The 16,917-nt window shown below is 37.9% G+C and overlaps 3 protein-coding genes across 4 annotated transcripts; 2 read left to right on the top strand and 1 right to left on the bottom strand.

Annotated features, from left to right (window-relative positions):
* The first annotated feature begins 763 nt into the window (after positions 1-763).
* LOC148910718 (uncharacterized) lies at positions 764-2,937 on the top strand. Its single transcript, XM_089031251.1, has one exon. It carries the CDS (start codon positions 869-871, stop codon positions 2,375-2,377), a length of 1,509 nt encoding a protein of 502 aa, XP_088887377.1. The 5' UTR covers positions 764-868; the 3' UTR covers positions 2,378-2,937.
* On the bottom strand, positions 2,934-5,747 carry LOC116306558 (uncharacterized). The gene has a single exon (XM_031716633.2). It carries the CDS (start codon positions 5,628-5,630, stop codon positions 2,934-2,936), a length of 2,697 nt encoding a protein of 898 aa, XP_031572493.2. The 5' UTR covers positions 5,631-5,747.
* Positions 5,748-6,140: 393 nt separating this feature from the next.
* On the top strand, positions 6,141-16,177 carry LOC116299252 (collagen alpha-1(VI) chain). Of its 2 annotated transcripts, none has more exons than XR_016119984.1 (4): positions 6,141-6,531; positions 7,827-7,935; positions 8,957-10,609; positions 12,569-12,687. XR_016119984.1 is itself a non-coding variant. In XM_031707883.2 (4 exons), the coding sequence occupies exons 1-4, from the start codon at positions 10,492-10,494 to the stop codon at positions 14,989-14,991; spliced, it is 789 nt and encodes a 262-aa protein (XP_031563743.1). In that variant the 5' UTR covers positions 10,216-10,491; the 3' UTR covers positions 14,992-16,177. The 2 variants fall into 2 exon arrangements, 1 of the variants encoding a protein (XP_031563743.1); XM_031707883.2 differs by lacking the exons at positions 6,141-6,531; positions 7,827-7,935 and adding exons at positions 13,245-13,547; positions 14,743-16,177 and having other exon boundaries at positions 10,216-10,609.
* The last annotated feature ends 740 nt before the right edge of the window (positions 16,178-16,917 follow it).

Here is a 16,917-nt window from a genome sequence, read left to right on the forward strand (position 1 = left end):
AAGACTGATCAGACAATGTTCAAAATACCTTGTTTGGTATCCAAAGGTAAAATGAAGAAGTAAAAAACAGAAAAAGATAGAAGCTTGAAGACGTTTAAGGTAAATTTCAAACATTTTTTCGTAAGTCAATACATTTTCTGTAAGACCAAAACTCTTGATGATCTGTACATGCAAAAATAACTTGGAATAAACTGATAATCAGTATTGTACAGATAAAAGCAGGTATAGTATAAATTCAATTAAGAAACCTTTTAATTTGGGACAGTTTTTTGATTGGTTACCCCCAAAAACGCAAGGCATTATGGGGATGTGAAAGTCGAGAATGTAACCGTACCGGGAGTTGGAGCCCAAGATTTACATAAAGTAACAAAAAAAAAAAAAGAAGAAAAAAAGAAAAAAGAAAAAAGAAAAAAAAAATCGGGAGAAAATTAACTTTAGTCATATATTTCTTAATTCAAGATATTAAGATAGTGACAATATCTTAAGAATAATATTATTAGCTTGAGTTGTATCCATACTTATGTATCTTATCGCTGTGCAGCCGAGTTCTGTACAGCCGTTAAAAGAAATGGTACTCCATGGAATGACATGTGGTCTGAAAGGGGAAAACATTACACCAAGATGAATTAGGTCTAATTCGTGACATTCTCTTGAGAATACGATTCTTTGTTTGAGTTGAATCCACATTCATGTGTCTTATAATTATCAATTTTAACTAATAAACAAATAAGAAATAATTTCCTATACAAACTACAGGTAGCCAATAGATCGTTTTCACGCACGTGACCAAATCACTTGACAACCGTTGCTAGCCGCCATATTGGTGTACCAAAAGTGTAAACAAACCAAGAGCGTCTTGAGTGTGAAGATGGTTTTATGTATGATTGTTGGCTGCGCATCGAAAAGTGGAAGAGATAAAGAAGTTTATTTTGCAAGAGTACCTTCTATCGTTACTAGTCAAGGGGAAGAAGCTAAATATTTGTCAGAAGAAAGGCGATCGAGGTGGATCACAGCTATAAGCCGAGATGATCTGACGGAGGCGATTATCGAGAATGATCGAGTATGTGGCAAACACTTCGTAAGTGGAAGGGCTGCGAAACCTTGGGATAAATACAACATAGACTGGGTTCCAACTCTTCAATTAGGACACAAGAAAAAGCAGCGTTCAAATCTGGAAACAGCGGCAAAGAGAAGCGAGAGAGCGAGAAATCGCGAGCAAAAGAGGTCTTTGCCGTTTGACACTGAACACACTAGTGACGAAGAGCTGTTGGCAAAGCGAAAGAAACTGAATGAACCAGGTACTGAAGTTTTGAATATTGACTTCTGTACACCAGAAGAAGATGATTCAGAACAAAAGGATGCTGCCACTCAGACAGAGGAAGCAAAAATCTCCCAAGCAGGTACACAAACCGATGAGTTTGAATATCTTTTCGAGTCTCTTAAGCTGGACGATAATAAGCCATTTGACTGTTATGACTTTGAAAATAATGATGACAAAGTCTCCTTCTACACTGGATTACCCTCTTTTGATATATTAAACACAGTTTTTAAACACGTTTCACCACACGTAAGCCGAAGGACTCAAAGCCTGACACAGTTTCAAGAATTTGCCATGACACTGATGAAACTCAAACTTAACATGCCATTTCAAGATCTAAGCTATCGATTTTCGGTGTCTTTATCTACAGTCTCAAGAATTTTTTCTTCCTGGATGGTAGCTTTGGATATAAGATTACAACCATTAATCCACTGGCCAGAAAGGGAAGATTTGCACCGTACCATGCCCCAAAGTTTTCACTTTTCCTTTGGTAACAAAACCACTGTTATCATTGACTGTTTTGAGGTCTTTATTAACAGACCTTCAAACCTTTATGCCCGTGCACAAACTTTTTCTTCTTATAAGCACCACAATACAGTGAAAATACTCATTGGCATTTCACCACAAGGAAGTATCTCCTTTGTTTCAAAAGCCTGGGGAGGAAGAACTTCTGACAAGTTCCTGACAGAGAACTGTGGTTTAATGAAGATGCTAGTACCTGGAGATCTAGTCCTTGCAGACAGAGGCTTCACTATTCAAGAAAGCCTAATGTTTCACCGTGCACAGCTTGCCATCCCTGCGTTCACCAGGGGAAAAGACCAACTTGATCCTGTTGATGTGGAGCAAACACGTGGCATTGCTAATGTACGTATTCATGTGGAGAGAGTCATTGGACTTCTTCGGCGAAAGTACACAATATTTTCTGGCATTCTACCCATAGATTTCCTTCAGTGCAACCCTAATGATTCCAACGAAGATTCAAAACCAATGATTGACCGTATAATTAATGTATGTGCTGCTCTTGTAAACTTGTGCCCTGGAATAGTTGCATTTGATTGATTAAAACCAGAGAAATACATTGTGAGCCATTGTTCTTAGACAATGTAACATGTTTTGAATGAGAATTGGGGCTCACAATCATTTCTCTGTAAATTAATGCAGCAAATGTTACTATTACCCCTGATGCATTACTACACATAATACTTTTTAAAATGTTAACATACAGCGTGTTTCAGTTGAGTATGGAGGGCTGAGTTTTATTGAAAATTTTATCAATATGTTTTCGTGGGATAAAACTAATGTGGTCAAGCTAAGGCGGATCACTGAAGTTGTGATGGAAATGCGAAATACATGTAGGCATGTGAAAGTTTGAATTAGGCATGCACACTTTCATCGCAACTCCAACACAATCTATCTTTAGAAATCTTTGTATATGATTAAGTATCATGACATGTACATATGCTTTTTTGAAATTTTCTAATAGCATGAACACTAACTTTTTTAGGTCATTGTATTTCATAATTAACTCTTATAGTTAAACCTTTAGAGATAAATGTCTCATGAAATTAAAGAAATAGGCAATAATTTTTATTCCAAAATAAATGCCTCAAGAAGTTCAAGTGGTAGGGAAAAGTGTCAAATGACCAGCTTTAAGACAACTCAGCAAATGTGGCCGCATCCTTGGAATGATGAACTTCACAACTGGAGTTTTACCATAGGCTAGGCATGTGGCATATGCAATGGCAAACACACCACAATCACTCCCATTTTGCTGTTGTTGCACAGGTATATGAGTGATATTCTTGAAATTTGGACCAAGCAAATTCTTCGTGAGCTCGATTATCTCTTGCGAAATTGGTGATGTCATGCTGTCTAACAGGTTAACATACCCAGGAAGACAGCCAATAGATGTTAAGCATGCCCAGTGATTGTTATTCAAATGCACTATCTGAATGAAATCACCAGTAACAACACTGAACTGTCTGACAGGACCAAGGGTTGGTCTTTGGAAACCACTTACATTGCTGTTGACTTTCATAAGCAGTACATGTGCTTCTTGGATCACAGAACAGTCTAACCATCCTGTTGGAGATGTAATAAGGTCAAACTCTGACTGTGTAAGCTTTCCAAGTGGCTTTTGTTTGTCACTGACACTGCTGTTGGTTCCTTGGATTTGTTTGACAAACTTGACACTTCCACTTCCTTTTTTCTTATTAGATTGTGCTTGATTCTTTTTACAATCTGGGCATAACCATGTGGAATTAGCATTGTTTGGCATACGTTTAAGGCTTAAACAGGCCAAGTGAAAAAATGTTCCATTTTTGCACACAGGGTTATGGCACTCAATAAGCTTATCTGTATTCTTTGCCTTGCTCTTGCATATACAGATATCATCCAGGGCCAAGGCTTTAGAAGATGCTATTTTTTTCTTGCTTGATTGGGACTTGCCTTTAGAGTTTTTGAATTCAGGTAACAATCTGCAATTTGGGCAGTACCATGTTTTGGGTGTGGTTGTCAGTCCCAAGCATGAAAGATGAAATGTACTGATTGGGCACATGGGGTTGGCACAACAGACACATGATCTATCTTGGGCAGTTCTACAAAAGCAAATAGCCCCACTTGCTGTTGGCTCACTTCTTTTTGAAGTATGCCTTCTAGTGGACCATTTTCCAAGCACTTCAGGTAAGACACAGGTTCTCCAAAAAGTGGTGAGCTTTGGCAATGCAATTTCCCAGTGTTCTTTGTCTGGGAATATTCTCGGCTGGACAAGTGTCGTACTCCCATCATCTCCAAATGCACATACAACAAAGTCACAGTAATCTTTGTGTAAAGTAAACAGCTGCTGCTGGACTTGATAGTAATACTGGTGATCATGCTTAAGGGTAAACATTTCATTGTTATCTTTTAGTAGACAACATGATGACTTTGATAGATAGCTATTAAAGTCACAGTCCTCAATGCAAAAAGGACATTTCACCTCCCCACATCCTTCTCCACAACAGTCGCAAGAACATAAGAAGTCAGGTGTCGCATGTATATATGGATAAGCTTCATTGATAAACAGACCACACTTCTGAACCTTGAAATTGGTGTGCTTCCCTTTCATTATTTGTTTATAGGCCTTGATAGCATCTTCCTCATGTTTACAACCATGAACAGTGGCTTTAGTGGTAAACTTGGCTAGCTCTGGGTAACAAATTGATTGTATTAGAGACAGGGAGGGCAAAGCAGGATCTGAGTGGCATGCAGCCTTACTTTGAGAAGCTCCAATTCTTCCAGCTCTGTGTTTGAAAAAGTTATGTCCTTTTGACTGTTTTAAGGTATCTCTCTCAATTTGTTCTATGTGATTTTTTGAAATTTCAATCTTTATGCCTTGACAGACCTTTATAAGCTCTGGATATGATAGATCTAAGTATTCCTTTTTACAAAGATCATTTACTGTTGGAACAGATCTGCTTTTCAACACAAAGCTACTTGAGTATGGAGAAATCAAGCTTAGAACCACGGCCTTGTTTTGACTCTTGTTGATTTCCGCGTAGAAAGCATCCATTTCCGGTTCTGTAGGAGCTTTGCATTCTTTTGAAGAAGACTTTAATGTTCCTAAAACTTGTGTTGACTTGCTTTGACTGGGAATATCGTTATGATAATCGATTTTTTTCTCTAAGTCCGTCTTCATTTTTCGTGCAGAAGTAAAATTGATATCTCGTACTCTAGCATAATCAACTTGTTTCACGTAGGTTGGCAAAATCCACGTGCACTTTACTTGGGTACAGGATAACTTGCCGTTTATTTTCGTCCAGGCTTCTAGGTAAAATAGTACGCTAGCTACGTGAGAACACGACTCACCAAGACCAGCTTTACAACCTAAACAGTGACAAGAAATTATGTTCCCCTGTTTTTCTGTGATTATCCATACTGGGATCAGAGCATCGTTCATTCGCTGAGAATGTCTCACCTTCGCGACAACAACAAACTTGTCAGAAATGATGTGGCCTTCTACGCTTGCAATAAATCCGGAGACCATCTGATTATAAGCTTCCAGACTACGAAAAGCTTTAAACTGTTGGTTTGTGTAGAAACTTGTTTCTAGGACGAGATAAAATAGCAGATCTGTAGATTCTACTGGAGGTAAACAGTCCGGCTTAAAAAGGTTGCTGTCAACTAACACGGGGTCGATTCCAATCGACGAAATTTTATCAAGATAACGCCGTTTCACTCGAGTTTCCAGCTTCTTGGCATACTCAGATAGAGGTATTGAAGATAAATTTTCGCTAAACTCTTTTTTTTCCTTTTCGCCGGCAACATATTCCATATTATTCAGAGCACTTCGCTAGTCATGGCATGATTGTTACACACATGTTTTTGCATAGTCACGCTATCGAGGTACACCAATATGGCGACCGGAAATTGATGACGACACGTGAAAACGATCTATACTTCAATTCAAATGTAGTATCAAGTAACATTTCCTTTTCTGACACGGGTTTCCTGTGGGCGGCAGTGTTTGTAGTTCAGAAGAGGGTTTTTCTTATGGCTTTGGTTTTTCTCTCCCTAACCAGAAAATCAACATTCACTAGCTTCCCTCTTTTTTGAGCCTTGTATCCTGCACACATAGAGTGGTAGATTGTAGAAGTTAAAATTAAAATATCAGGAAAAAAGGTGGGCAAGCGCAGCTGAGGATGTAATTGAAATTATACATGTCGTGATTTGATCACTACTCCCTGTGTGATATTAATTAGTTCTTAGCCATCAAACATTAAAGGAAACTTTAAATAAACATCTATCTTTTCCGATAGCGCTTATTTCTTGGCACTGCTGAAGCTGTTCGAATCTTGACTCAGAAAGCAGTCTCTCAGTTTCAAAATTCGTTTTTGGTATCATCCGAAATGTCAATCTGTTTAAGCTTCTTATTCGCCATTATATCAGTACTAGATTTTCAATCGGTAACCTGTGTTCCTTCCGAAGGAACATATCTAACGAAACTTGCCTTCAAAGCGCTAAAAGGAACGGTTATAGAGCTCAGCAAAGCTGAAGATAAGTTTGATTGTGTCTGGAAATGCGAGCGTCGTTCGGATTGCTTGTCCCTAAACCTTGCGACTCGACCGGACACTGATGGGTTGTATGAGTGCGTGTTGATGGCCAATCACCAAGACGATCCCTCTGGAGTTTCATTAGAGTCTTCAACAACATATCATCACTATACTCGCTCCGTGGTAAGAAAATGACTACGTATAGCTTAGTAGCCAATTCTTCATCATATCAATATTACTCACTTCTCGAATCGAGCCGCAAAGTCGACATGTCAAAGAGGAATTTTGAGATGAGAATTTTCATATCAGCCTTTTACTCCGACGAAGGACTAGCGTCCGAAACGTCAGTAAGTTTTTTCATCTTTTCACGGTGTATAATTTACCCTTTTATCATTACTGTTTCATTAGAAACACCGACGCAGCTCACACTAGTTTTTAGTTATAGTTATATCTTCTTATCAGCCTAAAACAAGTTTTAGAAACTTTTACGTAAAATCAGTCGGAAATAGTCATTTTCGTTTTCATGCAGCCATGTTCCGGTTGCGAAACAATAATAACTTTCTCCCTTGGAAAATCTGAAACCTTTATTTTTTCACGGAAAATCATGATAATGATGAATTTTTATTCGTGCAAAAAAAGTTACTCTGTTTATAATAGACAAGTTCACAGTTTCCGACGCCATATTGCTTTGAACATTGACAGAGGATTCTCCTTCGACAGACAAAGGTTGGTCTCGAAAATTTACCTCAGAATGGAAATGTAACGAAAAACGTATCTCTTTCCCCTACGCTTCTTTGTAAATTTGCCCCCAAGCAATATGGCGTCGGAAACCGTGAACTTGTTACAGCGAAATGGCTGCGCTTAACTAGATGAGCCCTGGATCAAATTCTAGGGAGGGGGAGGGGGGGAATGATGTCAATGTTACATTCTGAACATCGCATCAGAATTTTGATAAAATGCTCTGTTTTATTATGACGTCATTTGAAAACATTCTTATGATTTTAACGCTAATAAAATCACTGAGAAAATCACACAATAAACTACAAAAATAGTAGTTTTCAGAACTAAAAAAGCAATAATAGCCACAAAATAACGTATATATCTTAGGATAAATAGCTGTTTATAAAATGTTAAAAATTAGGTATATTGATCAGAGCTATCGATTTACTAGCAGAGCTAAATTACTACAAATCCGCCATCATTGTGACGTTTTTCACCGTTCTTTCACCATTGGGAAAAATCGACTTGTGAGAGAAAAAAGAAAGGGAGGAAGATACGAACATGAACGGCGAAAGCCAACGAGAGAACTAAAAGAGAAAGAAGGAAGGAAGTAAAGAGAGAAGGAAAGAACAACAAAATAATAGAAAGAGATTAAAGGAATAGAAAACATTCATAGTTTTAGATTTTGACGTTTAAGACTACAGTACCTCTATACAAAGGGATCATCCAACCGTAGGCTCCTTTTCTCGTAATTTCAGGACGCGTCTTCTAGATGTTTCAACGGTGGCACGTGTGAAACCACACCAGACAACCACTGCCTTTGCCATTGCCCTCAGGGGTTCCGTGGAGCGTTCTGCCAGATTGCATGTGAGTATATATGTAAATGTATGTATGTATATAAGTACGCATGTCTAATTTTGACAATATTTTGACTACTAGCGAACTACCTTTATTTTTGTTAAATTGAAACTGAAACCAGTTAACCGAGAGCTGCAGTTGCAACCGATTTTCTCCCCAAATCCTCCCCACAAACCGCAGGCTACTCGGCTAGCCCAACTGGCCCCGGAGCGACGGCTTGTCTGTTGTGTGACAGGAAGTGATTCAAGCGGCTCAGCCGGGCCAACATTCAGGACCTTAAAATAATTGAATTTAAGGTGCTGCCTTCGTAATTACGTCTGCAAATGTTTAGACCCTCAATACTTCTTGGATAAGGACTTGAAACCATAGGCTCCGGTCTCCCAACCCTTCCTTTTCTACATAAATGGGGGATGGTTTGTTGGAACCTTTGGAATTATTCGTGTAAGAGTAAGGATTGTTACCGGTTCAACAGCCTATTTATGATTTGAAAGCATAATAATAATAATGATAATAATAATAATGATAATAATAATAATAATAATAATAATAATAATAGTAATAATAGTAATAATATACCAATTATAGCAATATTCTTATCACGTCTCATATTATAATGAATTATTAGTTAATTATTATTGTCAATAAAGTTATTTATTATAATATACCTATATATTTTGAATAATAATTATTATTTTATTTTAAATCTAATTAACAATCAGTAGGTTTAATAGTGCATTATCGTAGGATCCTAGCCGAAGAGTGTGATCAAAATCTATATATACAATATCTAAATATATCTGCAACAAATTAATAAATAAAATTTAAAAAAAAGAGAAAAAGAAAAACTAATAATAATAATAATAATAACAATAATAATAATAATGATATACAGTGCTCTGTGGCACAGTTTTGGGGACTAGATAGACGCCATCTTGAAAATATGTCTCCTAAAACAGCCCCAAAATGCACTGCAATGTACAGCGCATTGAATTTTAGTTACTGAGTTCTTCATTTTTTTCTTCTTTTCTAGACCAATGGCATAAAATAAACGTAAGCCCTGTCTGCTTTGGAGCCAAAGGTTCATCATATGGGACGTTCTATGTCAAGAAGACAGGAAAGGTTCTAACATTCAAGCTTGTTCATCTATCGGGTTACGTATCATGCTCTTTTTCTTATTCCTCGGCCAAAAGCGATTGGGGCTGTGCTCCTTTCCTTACATATACAGACACATTAATGACTATTATCACCAACAACCAAAACATAAAGATCTTGCCCCAAGATGAGTTTATTTCCAGCTCCGCCCGTCTCGAGTATTCCCTGCCTGGGTTTACATCCAAGTCTCCAGAAATTGTCTTCAAGAACTTTACCACGCCTCTAGATGTCATGGCTGGTCAGGAATTTCGTATTTGGTATGGACAAGATCTGAAGAAGAGCTTAGATGGCAATAATGATGGCACTTCCTGCGCTGATGTATACGTGTATGGTTTGCTAGAGTGATCGCCGTGTGCACGTCCTACGAAAAATACGTACCTGAGCAATTTGTTTGTTTTTCGTCTAGTGGATTGCTAAGCTAGTCATTTAGTGCTTGTACCTCAAATTGATATTGGTTTGTTTTTACCTGGGCCAAATCACTTTCAAGGGACGTTGGAAAAAATGTGTTTTTTAAATGATTTCATATTTTTCTCTTCTCCTTCTCCTTCTCCTTCTCCTTCTCCTTCTCCTTCTCCTTCTCCTTCTCCTTCTCCTTCTCCTTCTCCTTCTCCTTCTCCTTCTCCTTCTCCTTCACCTTCACCTACACCTACACCTACACCTTTTCTTTTTCTTCTCTATCTTCTCTTCCGGATCCTCCCTTGCTCCTTGTCTCCTGTCTCCTCCTCCTCAATTTCTCCCTCTTCCCTACTTCTCAGTCCTTTCCCCTCTGTTCGACCACAATCACTACAATATCTCTTCTCTTCTCTTTATTTTCTGTCATATTCTTTTTTCATCGCCTTGCTTTGACCCTTCTCTAAGTTTAGTCCTTGGAAACGCCCTTTCACTTTTTATGTTCATTATATTGATGGTTTTCACGGTGGCCACGTTGGAGGAACTTAACAAACAAAAGAATTGTCAGTGAATTCTTTTGATATATCCTCCAACATGGCCGCCGTGTCTTTTGTTATTTAATTCCCTTGGGAATGGTTGAAAACCATCAATTCCGTCTTCACTTTTTGTTTCTCATAAATTCCTCATATACATCAGTCGTAAATATCAGCTTTATCTTATTGTAAGCTTAGCATATAAACAAATAAAGGTGCATTCCAATGCCCGCCTCTTGCTAAGAAACCGCTTCCTGACACTCCACTAACTAATACCTCAGATAATGTGTCTCCATCTCAATACTTATTTGCATGCAAATGAGCAAATATTGACTCGACAACACAACGTGCAATTAAGTGCTAATACACGTACTTTTTCAAGCGAATCAGAGCAAGTCCATTTTTGGCATATCAAGAACACTGCCGGACGAAAGGAACCCTAGTTAAACTTCACTGACTTGTAACTGGTCAAGCTGAATACAACAAAATTATGCTTGCATATAACTTCAACATGTTTGCCATAGTTACAGTGATTTATTTGTGTTTCATTAGCGCGTGTACATCGTATATCTGGGAGACTGAAAGCTTTTATGAAGATCCCTACAAGCGTAAGTGTCGAAATGTTCATCTAATTCAGTTTTTAAAACTTCTTCTGGAACCTTCACACACTCGTAACATGTCTTATGGTTAACATGATGGCTTTATGAAACCATGGTTTTCATCTCTTTAGCTTCGTTATAACTATTATATACACTTTTTATTAGTTTATTGAACTTTTAAATGAGGTGTAAGCGCAGCGTAACGAAGACGAATAATTCGTTGATATATTATAGTGTTTTTCTCGGGAAGAGTCAACACCTCGTAGGCAAAAACTCTCTACTGTTTTTCTCCATTCGAATCACAATGAACGATGTAATGAATTCTATGATCATTCCTGAATTTTAAGGTCTCAGTTTCTGGCATATTGTGAATGTGTCGGCGGCTTACTGAATTCTGCTGTTTAATTCAACATCAAACGTTGGTGTTAACCAGTGCTTGCTGTTTAAAACAATCGGTTAAACACAAGTCTATCATGAATACAAACAAAGTTAATAACTCGACTAATTAGACGAATGATTTACCGCTCCTAGCACCTTACTTTATAGCCATTTTCTCGATAATTGTAATAGCGCATGGAACAAACATTCTTTCTTAGAAGTACACTGTATTACCTAAACAGCAAACTAAAGCTACGTTTTGCAGATTTTGTACTGGATTAGTATTTTACGGAGACACGTTGCTTCTCTTTTTTTTCAAACTATCTACAAGAATTTATCAAGCACAAACCGTTTATAACTGATGCAGCATGACGACTTTACGACGACACGCAACTTTTATTAGCATTTCAAATCTTGAAGGTTAAATAAAGGTTAAACCAAAGACTTGAATTCCCCAAACAAGATGTAGAAACAGAAGCCCTATATAGATAGACACCTGTCTCGCCAGAGATTTGTCTTTATTTGCTTGCTGCTTTAGGGATGAATTCACGCCGCTAAATATTCTAATAACATTCTAAATACGTTCTTAATGGCGTGTGACATTGTCAATAGAAAGGTCTTACGCTACAGTTATCCGTAGCACTTTCATGCAACCAATCATGCGTGGCCGACGTTGTTTACTTTTTGATCACGGTCATGCACAGCCGGATGAATTAATTCACTTTAAGTCGTTTTATCATGATCCCGATTATGGCCCGTGCAATTGCCGGATCCAGGGTTAAGGTACATTAGAAGGGATCCCGTAGATCAGTTATGTATTTCATTGTTTATGGAGACAAAATTGGCGAATAAGAGAAGCGCACCAGGAGGTCTAGGGTATCCAGCTGGGTTACAAGTAAACCATTTGTATAAACCTTCTGAAAAAGTGATTGGTCTATTTAGCATATTTTATCAATAGTATCTGAACATCATCATGCACATCACTTAACTGGTTAACAATATTGACTTTTCTTCTTCCGTCATGCCCTCCAAATGTCTACCAACCTACTAACCTACCAACCTAACAGCCTACCAACCCACCAACCCACCAACCCACCAACCCACCAACCCACCAACCCACCAACCCACCAACCCACCAACCCACCAACCCACCAACCCACCAACCCGGCTAATTAACTTATTATCTCTCTTCCTAATGACCTTTATTTATTTATAAGTTAAACTAGCCCAAATATTTAGGTTCAGTTGCTATTAGTATATGTTTGTTTATAGTTCACTCAACAAAATTTCAGTAAAAAATGCGAAGCGACGCCGTTCATCTTTGTCTATTCAGTCCATCGCGCAACTGTAATGCATAAAAAAGATCAGTTTTTACGGCTTTAAAATTTTATTTATGTTTTTTAAGTACAAAATGATAGAAAATAATTGTTTTGACATTGTTTTGGCCGTGTTGCCATAGCGACTTAATTCGGTACTCCTACGGAGTACAATTAACGCTATAATTGTACTCCTCTCGACCAATCAGAGTCGAGTAATTTTGTTGAGTGTACTATAAATGAGTTTATAGTAAAAGTATTCTTTTCCCCCCAGAATATCAACTCATTCCTCCAATTTCCAACACCTCACAAAAGTTTGCGAGCTATTTCATGGGGCTGCGTATTTCAAGACTTTCAAGTGGCAGAATCAGGAGAGGTCCAAATCAGGGGAAGGTAAGAACACGGTGCTTGGGCGACTAAGAACCTACTTCAGCTCTGGCTTTTGACTTTATTGGTAGACGTAGGTTGAATAAGGGGCATGGGGACATGCGCTAGCTCAGTGCTACAACTGTTTCTCACCACTGTGATTGGATTCTCGGCTCGAGTTAATTAGATGTGTTGCGTTCTTTCCATTTCTTCGGGAGCTCTGGTGCTTCATCCTCCTTTCGTTGGCAACACGTGAGTTGAGAGGTGCGTGCATGGAATCTAGTGTGAGTGAAAGTGAATGTTGGTTTGAAACTTGTTTTTTTAATATTGAATAGAGATTTTGCACCATCACGTGTCCACACCCATAATACAACTTGGGCTACCTGTGGTTAGATGGCAAGACAATACAATCCCTTTGCTCTCTGGAATTGAACAAATTTTTCTTCTTATGTGAAACGATTATATTGTTCCTGCCATCTGTTATGACTGCCGTCACGTGATGGTGCAAAACCTTTATTTGATCATTGAAACTATGATTAACTTAATTGAAGTTTTACAGCAGCATCTCGTTTTTTGTATTGTAGGCAAGTAACATAGTCTTCGTTCTGGACTCATCTTCCTCAGTCGGGAGAAGACATTTCCAGCAAGAGGTGAAAGCAATCCACACCATGGTAGCCAAATCAAGAGACGATAACCGGTATGGTATTGTTGTATTTTCAACCGATGCTTTCATCCAAATGAACTTTGCAGACAAGAGGACCACACTGAAGAAACTAAAAAAAGTGCCTTTCATTCCTGGAAGAACTAACATTCAAAAGGGACTTTTACTTGCAAAGACATTGTTTGAAGACCCCGAATCAAACAAAACTAAAGGTGCACTCAATAAGGTAAGAATTAGGAAAGGAATAAAGATGAACATATGATTGGGATTTTGGATCTCATGATCAAAATTCGTGTTCAGTCTCTAAAGCGACTGCTGCAGTTATTCATGCTAGTTATTAATATTCTGCGCCCTAGTACTATAGGGTATATCCGTTGATTCCCATCAAATCATGATGTTTTTTGTTATTGATGATGATAATAGTACATCAAAACTAGAATTCGAAAGGAAACACACTTGCCGGTCACTTTCATTAAGCTTGGTCGATGATTTTGACAAGCCAAACAGCCCAAACAACAAGAAAGTTTTTTAATGATAAGAAGACGAATAATTAACTGCTGAACTTCTGATATTGGTTATGTGCGGTGACATGACAGGCATAAGTTCTCGTAGTTAATGATCTGGCCTGGAGAACATAAAAGCCTCTGTAATATAACATCTAATAATATGGATAAAAGGGTAAGTGTAGCATTTTTGGTTTTGGAGATAACTAGATAAAAACTAGTGTGAGCTGCCTCGGTGTTTCTAATGAAACAGTAATGATAAAAGGGTGATTTTACACTGTGAAAAGTTCTTGAAGAAACTTACTGACGTTTCGGACGCTAGTCCTTCGACGGAGTAAAAGAGAAAGAGGTGGTAGAAAGGAGTGTTTATATACTGAGAACAAAACAAAAGAAGCCAATGCGAACAAGGTGGGCAAGGAAACGAAAGAAACAATCAAAAGACAAAAGAGTGGGTTAGTTAAAAGCAAAGCGTTCATTAATCCCGTTGGGACAAAAGCTGACAAACAGTGCTCTTTTACTCCGACGAAGGACTAGCGCCCGAAAGCAAGATTTTTCATCTTTTCACGATGTCAAATTTAGGAATACATACTTGAATAGTTTAACTAAATGTCATAGTATAACGAAATTAGAGTTAAACGAAGACGCGAAAAACTGGAAAATGACTAATCAATGTAATTCAAGAAAGAGAATAAGGAAGGAGAAAAAAGAAAGAAAAGATTAAAGAAGAAAAGAAAAAGAGAAGGAAGGGAAGGGAAGGGGAAAGAAAACGAAGAAGAGAACAAAAAAACAAAATGAAAAATAAGAAAAAATAAGGAAAGGCGGAGAAACCTTTTACAATTGAATAATGTTACAGAGCCACCAAAGTGCTTATTGCTGCAGTAATGAACCTCCTTTTAATGTTAAAACATTTTTCTGCAGGTCCTCTTGATCACTGACGGATTATCGAACGTACAAAAGGAGTTGACCCTTTACCGCGCATTTGAGTTGAAGATGATGGGAGTTCAAATCTACGTCGTTGCTGTCGGCAGATTTGTGTACGGCATTCCAGAATCTATTGGCCTGGCTACTACATCTCTGAGGCATCTCTTCCGAGTGCGAAACATGAAGGCGTTTCTCAACGTTGCAAGAATGATTCCCAGCGTGCCCTTCCGATCCGCACTTCATTGACAGGGTAATTAGTAGTCTGCAATATTCCTGCCTGGACATTTCTCAGGGTACAGGAGATGCAAACCTGTAATTTCGTCAGGTCGTCGGGTAATTTGTAGATATATTATTGGCAATAAGTTGACGGCAACTTTCCATATGTAGAAGACACCTTTAGTCTAGTATTGGATACAAGAAAATGACTAAAAGGACCTTTATGAGGAATGATTGATATGGAAACAACTGTCTATGTGTACTAGAAAGTAAAACGAGAGCTTTTAAGATCCAGATGCATGGATGCATGGGTCCGCTATATATTTTGTTATGTTTTGGCTTCCGCGTATGAAGTTTCAATGTTATATGAGTTCATAGTATAGACCACTGTCGATCTTCGTCAATATACAAAGAAATCCCATTACAAGCCTCCAAATGTTAAATGTTTATATATACCTTGAAACAACCGGCTCAGGGTTCAGGGTTCAGTCCCGGCTTGGTTTTTCTTGATGGAATTTGTGACCTTAGTTAGATTGCTGTTGTTTTCTTCTTATTGTTTTTGTTGTATTTTTTTAAATGTTGTTTTGTCATGTTAACTTTGAATTTGCATCCAACATAATTTTGTCTGAGAGGAGTTTATATATTTGGAGACAATAACGATTAACAAGTTGTCAAAGTCAGCTCCTACTATGCAATGTTTATTGTCAGCCATTATTTTCGTCAGATATTTAGGTGTATATAGGATAGAAATATAGTTATATAAGACATAGCCTGCAGAGCAGACGTTCTTGTGATGGGTTTGAGGAAAAATCGGGGTTTTGGGGTTCCTGTTTCGACTACGTGCCCGCGAGAAAAATGGGACCTTGCAAAAAAAAAAAAAGGAATGCATATCTCCTTGCTCGGTTTCAATTCTCGCTCGTTCCAAATGTCCAAAGTTCCCCCAAAACCCCGGTTTTTACCCAAACCCACAAGAACGCCTGCTTTGCAGGCTATATAAGATAAGGTAAGCTTCAATTTTTGTAGTTTATACTGATGCATAACCATGACATCAGCAGAGTCGTAATAAAAAGAATAACATGAAGGTGACCTCTAGTTAATCGACATATGTGATAAATGTCAGAAGACTAGAAAAGTTTTCTATTCAAAATAAAATGAGTTGTAATCAACTGTAAAAAACAAGTGTCAAAAACATTAAATGATAGATAACACACTTGAATCAGAGCTTAGTCACTGGCTGTATGCTATATTATTTGAAACGAAAATGAATACATAATAGAGAGTTTTAGATTGACATTTTTTTTCTCCCCGCAAACGGCAAACGTTGACCACGTTTTCATAGTTTTCCTGTATTTTACTTTACCTTTTACAAACCTTCTCACCAAGCGCAAATACTCTTGTTTTTCTACTACTTGGACTTTTTTGCGATTCTTTTTCGGTAATTTAAAAGAATTGCTTACTGGTCAACTGACGTTTCACGTTTGCCGTGAACGTAAATCTAAAACTCTCTTATATTAAAAATGAGGTATTCTAACGAAAAGACTGACTGCTAAATTGGTACTGATATTCTATGCAGAGAGATACGCATGCGCAATTTTGACGACAACACGACAGGACCCAATGCAAAGCAACGCAAAGCAACGCAACGCAACGCAACGCAACGCAACAGGGGGAAAAAGGAAAGAAAAATAAAGAAACACAGCACAAGGGGGAGTAGAACAAAGAAACACAAACAGGGACACAAAGAGAAGAGAAGAGAATTATGAAGTAACGGTTACAAATCTCGCGTTCTGATTGGCTGTGAGCGCGTGCTTTATGAGTGCACACAGCCTACACGCGCGCTCACTTTCAGTTGCGTCATTCCTATCTAAAATAACGATTATAGTAAATTGTATTTTATAAAAGAAATAAAAAACTTGCTTGCAGTGCTGTGTGAACTAAAGCACTTGGGGATTGGCA

Source organism: Actinia tenebrosa, unplaced genomic scaffold (assembly GCF_029948245.1).
Source record: "Actinia tenebrosa isolate PJP-AT-01 unplaced genomic scaffold, QUT_ActTen_1.0 PGA_scaffold16__25_contigs__length_10494907, whole genome shotgun sequence".
In the NCBI taxonomy this organism is placed as follows: domain Eukaryota; kingdom Metazoa; phylum Cnidaria; class Anthozoa; order Actiniaria; family Actiniidae; genus Actinia; species Actinia tenebrosa.